Genomic DNA, 9,060 nt, shown 5'->3' on the forward strand with positions numbered 1-9,060 from the left:
CAGAGCATTCAGATTAATTGTCAAGATTTCCAAAGGCTGCTTTCAGCAGGAATGCCTCCTCTGGATCTTCCTGCAAGCTAAAGCAGAGCAATGCCACGGCAAAACCTCAGCTTCCTCTTGCCTGGGCTGATGTGTGCGCGTCGACGATGTGAATTCAGTATGGGAGAATGAAACAAGGCCTGAAGGCTGGGGATTGCTATTTATACACCGACTGATGGCAGAGTACACAACATCCAGGGAGCGTAAAACAGAGTGAGCAGCGGTAGCGGTTAAGATCTTCTACGGGAATAAGGGTTAAGGGAGAAACAAAACCTTTCATTTGATCAGCTGATACAGGAGGATGCAGGAGCTTGACGTGAATCTGACACAGCCCCATCAGTCAGGGCCAAAACCAGAGGGAGAGGGACGGTAAATCTGCCAGCCATGGCGTCAAAGCGCTTCTCGGCACACGGACACTGAGATGGTTCGGAACCAGTCCCGCCAGCGTCCGATGGGACGCGAAAAAAATACCCAACGGCAGCATCTTTCTGGCTGAGGGTGGCGTGTCGGAACGTGGCGTTAACAACGCACCGCGGAGAGCAGCGCCGGGCTCCAGAGCACCTCGGCCGTGGTGCGAGGTGCCGCTGCCGCAGGGGAGAGGAGGAGGAGGTGAGGGAAGCAGAGGGGGAGCGGTTCGTTGCGATGGCTGGCTTGGGCTGGTTTATCCGCTCTTCTCTGCCCTCCCCCATGGGAACAGTCGCTTCCGACTGCTCTTCGTTGTCTGGTTGAATCACATCAGTTTAAAGGGGTTTTGAGAGGCTGTATGTAATCAAACATTTGTTCTGTCCAGGTGTCTTTGTCTGCCTCCTTTCCCAGATTTATCCAGAGATAATTATCTCATGTTGGAGACTCGTTTCCCCTTGAGGACCAATGGGAATATCCACTTAAAAATTAAAAAATAATTGGAACTAACAGGATGCTTGTAGATGGCTATCCTGTTACCTCTGCTCCGGGGCACAGTTCTCGCCCCTGCCATCTGGTCTGTCCCGCCTTGGCAGAGAGAAGCTCTCCACGCTGAAACTGCTCTTTGCCCTGCGGGGCCCCACTCTTGGTTGGTACTCAGATATTCGTATGAAAATATCATAATACTAAAAAATAACAACTGAATAGATTTTGCCAGATTTTTTTTCCTCCATCAGGAATACAAACATGAGGAATTTCAAAGGCGTGACAAAGACTGTGGTACACCAAAGCCATTCAAATTCATTTAGGCCGCCTGGCAATGTAAGAAGAAGGACGCAGTGTGTGTGCTTGTACAGTAGAAGCCACTGTTGAGATTTTCCAAATCCCATTGCAATGAATGGAAGCTGCATGTCCAGAGCCTCGGAACTGCTGTGGCAATAAAAGCTGATATGCATAAAACCACCCACGATTTAAAACAAGTGATCTACAGAGGGTAGCAATGCACAAACGATGGATTAACACGTTTGGCCTTTGCTGAAGCAAGTGCTATGCTGTTAATTTTTTGCTGTACCCTGGCTTTTAAATCTTGTTTCTGTGTGCAGTGCAGCTGTGTCCCAGACTCAGTGCAATGAGACACTCATTGCTGTCGTCAGGATGGCGGAAGGAGGGCTGAAACCAGGCGTTCAGAAAAAAAAGTCCCCGCTGTTTCGTTACAGCAGGACAGCTGAGAGACCAGTGGCGACTGCTCGCTCTCCAGATTAACAGAGATAAAGATATTTTTTGCATTGACTGTCAGCAAGCCTGTTGACACTGTTTTGCCGATGCAGTCAATTTTGTCCTCCTCATCCCCTTTTGCAGCCTTCTCCATCATTCCTCTGCTGGCCCTTCCGTTCCTCCTATGACCCTCTCCTTCCCCTGCTCATTCTTCTCCTCCAACCGTTCCCTCCCGCCCTGCCCTCGCTGTTGGCCAGCTGCCTGCTCCCACCCTCTGCCATCGCGCCCAGCATCTGCGCCTGCTCCCACCCTGCGCCAGGCCCCCTCCGCCATCGATCCCAGCATCTGCGCCTGCTCCCACCCTGCGCTGAGCTCCCTCCGCCATCGATCCCAGCATCTGCGCCTGCTCCCACCCTGCGCTGAGCTCCCTCCGCCATCGATCCCAGCATCTGCGCCTGCTCCCACGCTGCGCCAGGCTCCCTCCGCCATCGATCCCAGCGTCTGCACCTGCTCCCACCCCTCCGCCATCGAGCCCAGCATCCCTGCAGCGCAGGCTCACGCTCCAGTTGAAGTTCGTTTGTGGAACCAGTGGCAAGGCCTGCGGCGCTCACCGCTTCCCTCCCCCTCGCGCGTCGCAGAGCTCTGTGCTTTGTGACATTCCCGCGTTCCAGCAACACGCGACGCGGGGAGGCGTGGCGGCCGCGCCGGTTTGCCTTGCGGCACCCGAAGGGTTGCTGTTTCACAGCCACCACCGTGACCCCGCTTCTGCCCCGATGCACAGCGGGCAGCCCCAGCCCCAGCCGCGGGCACGAGCAGGCGATAATCGCCGATAGCGGTTAAAATGCCCCAAGAGGCGGGAAAGGGCGTACGGAGCCCCGCCCCACCCCGAGAAGCCCCGCCCCGAGAAGCCCTGCCCCGCCCCGCGAAGCCCCGCCCCTCCACGCGGTCCCGCCCGCCCCCGCCAGCCAATCGGCGGCCGCGGCGCCCCCTGGCGGCACGGCTCGCGGAGGCGCTTGTCCCAGGGCGCGTGCGCGGCGCGGGCTAAAGGCGCGTCTCGCGGGGCGCCACCCTCCGCCCCTTCCAAGATGGCGGCGCCCGGGGAGCAGCCGGCGGTGGCGGGCGACGGCCGGTTCCGCACGCGCGACGTGTTGGTGCCCGGCGGCCCGTCCGACTTCGGCTCGCTGCTGCTGTCGGCGCCGGTGCTGGCGGGGCTGGAGGCGGCTGGGTTCCACAGGCCCTCGCCGGTCCAGCTGAAGGCCATCCCGCTGGGGCGCTGCGGCCTGGGTGAGCGGGCGGGCCGGGCGCGGGGCTGGGGGCACCCGGGGGCCTCCGGTCACCTCTGTGGCGGCTCTTTCCAGATCTCATCGTGCAGGCCAAGTCCGGCACCGGCAAAACCTGCGTGTTCTCCACCATCGCCCTGGACGCGGTGCTGATGGAGAGCCCCGCCACGCAGGTGAGGCGCGGGCCGGGCCCGCCGTTCCCGCCGCGCGGGGGGGCCGCGCGTTGTGAGGGGGAGCCGCGCTTTGTCTGGAGAGAAGGGCCTTGTCGCCTGTGGGGCGCGGTGCCTGAAGTCATCAGGGCTCGAGGCTGGGCTTCAGTTTTCGGACCCCTACTGCAGCTTTCAGGTTTAGTCTTTGGCCCTTGCAGATTCTGATCTTGGCTCCTACTCGAGAGATTGCTGTGCAGATCCACGCTGTGATCACGACTATTGGGGTGAAAATGGAGGGCTTGGAATGCCACGTCTTCATTGGGGGGACTCCCCTGAGCCAGGACAAAGTCAGGCTGAAGAAGTGCCACATAGCGGTGGGCTCCCCAGGTATGGATGAGCTTTGTTGCGCTTCAGAGACTGTGCACAACACTTGGTGCTTTTGAAATATGTTGAGTTTTTTTGGTTGGTTTTGTTTTTTGTTTAAGTAACAGGGGATAATCTCAAAAGCCAGTGCCAGAGACATTTACATCAGGTACTTTTAGTGAGAGATTATTCCAAATATGTGTTTTTTGAAGGGGTAGTAAAATTAATTTTTTAAAAAATTACAAAATTCATCATTAGAACCTTTCAGTTAATATTTCTGGAGTTCCTTTTACTTTTTTCTTCATGTATAGGTCGAATAAAACAGCTCATAGAGTTGGACTACTTGAATACAGCCAGTATCCGGCTTTTCATTCTTGATGAGGCAGACAAGCTGCTAGAAGAAGGCAGTTTTCAGGAGCAAATCAAGTAAGAAAAACATTTATCTCATGCATTTTTTAGGAGGTTGGATACATATTTGTTAGTCATTCCCACTTCTTTGTCTCGCAGTTGGATTTACTCTTCGCTACCAGCCAATAAACAGATGCTTGCTGTTTCAGCGACTTATCCCGAATCGTTAGCTAATGCTTTGACCAGGTACATGAGAGAGCCCACCTTTGTGAGGTTGAACCCTACTGATCCAAGTCTCCTTGGTAAGTAGAGGTTCATTTATGGTGGTATTGTCATCAATAGATTACGAAGGGTATACTAAAACCAAAGCGTGTACCTTTAAAATTTGTGATTATTAATAATTTCCCTCCACAAGTGAGTCGATTAGTTTATGAAGTATTTATTCCCAGTGTTAATGTATTTAAAATATCAGTAATGAATGTAACTTTCTGTTTTTTCTATCCATTCAAAAAATATTTTAACCTTTTAAGGAAAGCGTGTTCTGTAGGTTCTTACTTGGAACATGTGTGTTCTTGTTTAAAGCCTTTGTTTTATCTGCAGTGGCACATGTTGATAGCAGCACAGCACTGTGCATGGTCTTATGGAAATCCCTAATCTGATTTTTTGTTTTGTTGTGTTTCATGCTCAGGGCTGAAGCAGTACTATAAAATTGTGAATTCCCACCCGCTTCCGCATAAAACATTTGAGGAAAAAACTCAGCACCTACAGGAGTTGTTCAGCAAGGTTCCATTTAATCAAGCCTTAGTCTTCTCAAATTTGCATAGCAGGTAACAAATTTGAAATAAAATCTGTAAAAAGCATGTTCGAAAGCAATGGTTGTAATGTCCAGTTGTGGATAAACTTACATAGACCTTCTGTAAGGTCTCAAAGCAGTGTGCAGTTTGGGATCTGAAATACAACCGGAGGAATGCAGTATGAAATACTGAAAATAAAGGAATGCTTTAGTGTGAAGGCACCTCATGAACTGTTCAAAATACAGTGAGACCTGATACCGTGGTGGTGGTTTCCATCTGTCAGGTGACTGTTCTAGACATAAAGATGAAAGTGACGGTTTTGGAACGCGGTCTGTGGCTGTAGAGTGTAGCCTGTTGTTAAGAAATGCCATGGGGTTGTTAGGTTTGAGGTTTTATTTACAGTTTTCATTGTGTATATTCTGTCAGGGCTCAACATCTAGCGGAAATACTGACATCCAGAGGCTTTCCTGCTGAGTGCATTTCAGGTAAGTCCATTCAAAACTTTCTGGTTCTATTTAAGTTGTGCATAAACGTGACCTAAAATAGGATAATTGATCTTAAATCTTGGTTTGCATGGCCTCTAGTTAAATAATGAAGAATAACGTTTGAATCTTCATAGGTCTTTAGGACTGAATTATTTTTTTTTTACCTGCTTTCAGATTTGTGTGAGAGTCATTTTTATGACTGTCCATTATTGGCCAATGTATTGGCTAATTTGTAAAGAGAAAGTTTACTTATATTTGCAGGTTGAAGCAGTGTTTCTTTGCAGATGTTAAATTTAAATCTTTTTTATTTCTAGCTGCTCTATAAAATACTGATAGCTGGTACCTAACGTTTATTAAAAACCTTGAATTTTTATTTCAACAGTGTTTTCCTTGGCTTATGTGTTTAGCATGTGCCTAAAGTCAGTGTTGTTGGAGTGAGTTAAGTGTCTGCGTATTTGGTTTCTCTTTAAAACAAGCAAAAGAATCATTTATGTAATGGATTTCCTTATTTTCAAGTTTTTGTTTGTTCGTTGTTCAGTCCTCAAACTGATGTTTGAGGAAATTTCTCTCAACCTTATCTCTGATATCTACAGTTTTACAAAGCAGTTTTTTTCCAGAAATTGAGGGGAATAAAACTGAGGAATGTATCTGTTTCCAATTTTTCTCTTTCCAGGCAGCATGAATCAAAATCAACGACTTGATGCTATGGCTAAATTAAAGCAATTCCACTGTAGAGTTCTGATTTCCACAGATTTGGTGAGTTAGTGTTTTATAGCGTACATGAATATTGTACACAAAGTTATTTCAGAGAATTACATTTGACTTGGAATTGAATAGAAAATAAAAGTAATGACAAAGCATGTGACTTCAGGACTGTGTGTGACTTATTTTCATTGTGAAACGTAGAAATTGTCCCCTGTTCCTCATCTGGTTCAAAAATAATTTATCTGTTGGTTTGCAGAAGCTTATAGGTACTTCAGAGGAGTGGAGTTGTTTGCTTTGGATAGGAACTATTCCTAGGACAAGAGTAATTTGTTTCTCTAGTACAGTGTGCTCGCAACAGTGACACCCCAAACAGCTTTCCATAGAGCAGTGGTTAGGCTTGAGGCGGTCTCAGCTTTTTCATGCTTGGTGTTTTTTCTCTTCAGTTGGTTGTTTGAGGTCCTGTCGTGAAAAGGTTACTGCTGTTGGGTTGAATTTTTTGATGCTGGGGGAAGAAACATGCTTGTGTTTGACACGTAGAAGGTGTAAGAAAAATGATCTGTAGTTTTCAATGCAATATGCCTATTGTACATACAATACTGTAATCTGGCTGGAAAATTGTAGCTGCTTTAAGGTGTGTTGTAACAACTGAGAGCTATAGTATGAGCAGTTACTCCAAAACGTGTTGTATTTATTTCAAGATCTGTTCAGCATATTTGGTTACCTGTCCTCTTCTCTCCTGCTCGCTTTCTCAAGACATCTCGCGGAATTGATGCTGAAAAAGTGAATCTGGTTATCAACCTGGATGTACCTGTAGACTGGGAAACATACATGCATCGTATTGGCAGAGCTGGGCGCTTTGGTAAGAAGAGCCATGTGGATTCTTGAGCTTGTGCTGCTTTGCTGGCGCTGGCTAGGTAGTTACACCTTCTGTTGTGTGTCACAGGAACTTTAGGCTTATCTGTGACATACTGCTGCCGCGGAGAGGAAGAAAACATGATGATGAAGATTGCTCAGAAGTGCAATCTTCAGCTGCTTCCTCTACCAGGTATGCTCTGTCCTATGAATGCAACTGGGTTTTTGTTGGTTATTTGCTGTTTATTCAAAGCTTCAGACGAGTCCATGGGGAACTGCCATGTGTCTTCTCTGCTGAAGTTGCATTAATTTTGGCACAGGTTTTTCATGTGTGTGCTCGTGACTACTTGTGTAACTGCTGCAGTTGGGCGAAGCAATAGGAAACAAACTTAGTGCGTGCCTATACGTAGGGAGAGGAACTCTGCATCCAGCTGTTACTTAAGCAACTACATAACTACTTGCATTTCCAGAAATCTGGTATTAAGCCTTTCTCAGGCTGTAAGATACAGTAGGAGAAGTAAGGAAGAAATAATGGAAACAGCAGAAGATTTTCTACCCTTGCTTTGCCAGAAGCTGTTCTGCTAAAAATATAGCATTTTCCTTCTTGTCTAAGTTCTAATTTCTTATCTGGTTAAGTAGGATGTGAAAAATAGTTCACAGGTAACGTAATGCTGCTTGTCTTCATCAACTTTTTGATCTCTTACATGAAGAAAATGGTTTGGCTCTTTGAGCTCTTTCAAGAATTGAAGGGGTCTGTTTGTAGCCCTAACTTAACACATCTTAACACCTTGTCTGTGATTTTGCAAAGCTTTACTTCACTGTTCATTTGAGCTCTAGAGGGAAGGATGCACTTAACTGAGTGCCTGCTTGTTTCCCTTTTGTGCAGAGCCTATACCTCCTGGAATGATGGATCACTTTGAAGATGGGGAGGTAGAAGTCAAAACTGTTATATATACAGGTGCTTCAGTGAATTCTGACACTGTGTGTCTTAGACCAGAGGAACCAGTACTGCAGCCTGTCCAACATAGTTTTTCAGAGGTACCTCAGCCTCTTTCTAATATTCCAGGCGCTACTTCTTCTGTAGAAAGGCCAAAAAAGGCTCTGAAGCAAAAGCAGATAAAAAAATGCACAAATTCTGCAAACCCAGAAAAAGGTAGTAGAAACCCCCAAACTTCCAGCTGCCACATGGAACGGAGGAGTCAATTCAAAACTGTGTCCAGAACGGATGGACAACGTAACACTCAGTCTCCAGATGAGGAGGCCTTAAAAAAGAGCCTTCCCAGAATTCCGTGCTTGTCTTCTTTCAAAAACCAACAGAACAATCCCTGGAGCTTAGCAGCGTTTGTTGAAGACTATGAGTATTTCATTAAAGAAGGGTTGGAGAGAGAGGTTGAAATCTTAAGGAGCTATTCAGCCCCGGGAGAACAGCGTGATTTCCTCAGAAATGGTGTAGAGTGGCAAGAGGTGGAACATAATACAGAGACGGCAGGAAACGGTGTGATGTCTGGTGACAGTGATGGTTCGTACAGTACCAGGGCTTCCTCCAATAGTAGGGAAAACAACTCGTCCTTTGAGGCATTGTCAGACACGCAGGAGAAGGATGCTGTTCCCACAGTGCGTCAGGGTCGTGCAGGCTGCTGTCCTACACCAGAGAAGCCTCAGGAGCTATCACAAGTCCCAAAGCAAAATCAAGTGAAAAAGAAAGTTCTGAAACAAAACGCTAAACAAAAGAAAAGCCATTGCCATCAATTCCCTAGCCCTTCCACGAGAAAAACTGAAGACGACTGCTCCTGCAGCTCTTGGGATGATGGTGTTCCCTACAACGCTTGGAGTTACAAAAACTACTGGAAATCTTATTATGAAGCATGGCAAAACTACTATGCTGCAGTGTCTCACTATAGGAAGAGTTACAGGCAGTTTAACTGGATGAATGCCTATCACGTCAACTCAGTCTATCTTCAGGAACTGCTGAAAAGTGGAGACTGATGTAGTGATGCTGCAGTTAGGGATGGGCTGGTTGGTGCCGTGCATGGACGTTATCTGTGAAAACATAACTGCTGGTCTGCAAGTACATGGACAAACATAAATAGGATGTTCTTTAAGATTGAAGAAAAATGTCTTTTTCATAAGTGAGCTGTGTTTAGGTAAATGTTTTACATTCCTTCCAGTGATGGTGTTACAACATGTTGTTAATAAAAGAAAATGAAAGACAGCTGGATGTTCCCTTGCAATCTTTACAATCCAAAATGAACAAAGGAAGACTAAAGGCAGCCACTTACATGTAAGAAATCTCAGTAAGGAGAAAATGCAAACGAACCCCAGTTCTATTTGCTTGACTTGCGTTTTCCATGTGACTTTTGGGTGAAGATGAATGCACTGCAGGACTGCGTAGTCTGCTTATAGTTGGAGATCATTCTGTTTTCCGTAA

General features: G+C 47.0%; 1 protein-coding gene across 1 annotated transcript; it reads left to right on the plus strand.

Annotated features, from left to right (window-relative positions):
- The first annotated feature begins 2,726 nt into the window (after positions 1-2,726).
- On the plus strand, positions 2,727-8,835 carry DDX20 (DEAD-box helicase 20). The gene is made up of 11 exons (XM_075443162.1): positions 2,727-2,940; positions 3,015-3,109; positions 3,304-3,472; positions 3,760-3,874; positions 3,956-4,098; positions 4,485-4,623; positions 5,017-5,075; positions 5,749-5,831; positions 6,534-6,639; positions 6,724-6,825; positions 7,519-8,835. Exons 1-11 carry the CDS (start codon positions 2,742-2,744, stop codon positions 8,616-8,618), a joined length of 2,310 nt encoding a protein of 769 aa, XP_075299277.1. The 5' UTR covers positions 2,727-2,741; the 3' UTR covers positions 8,619-8,835.
- The last annotated feature ends 225 nt before the right edge of the window (positions 8,836-9,060 follow it).

This window comes from Opisthocomus hoazin, chromosome 25, assembly GCF_030867145.1.
Source record: "Opisthocomus hoazin isolate bOpiHoa1 chromosome 25, bOpiHoa1.hap1, whole genome shotgun sequence".
In the NCBI taxonomy this organism is placed as follows: domain Eukaryota; kingdom Metazoa; phylum Chordata; class Aves; order Opisthocomiformes; family Opisthocomidae; genus Opisthocomus; species Opisthocomus hoazin.

Coding starts and splice junctions, on each gene's coding strand:
- DDX20 (XM_075443162.1), top strand. CDS start 2,742: ATGGCGGCGCCCGGGGAGCAGCCGGCGGTGGCGGGCGACGGCCGGTTC. Junction 2,941..3,014: donor GCTGGGGCGCTGCGGCCTGG/GTGAGCGGGCGG, acceptor GGCTCTTTCCAG/ATCTCATCGTGCAGGCCAAG. Junction 3,875..3,955: donor AGTTTTCAGGAGCAAATCAA/GTAAGAAAAACA, acceptor TTTGTCTCGCAG/TTGGATTTACTCTTCGCTAC.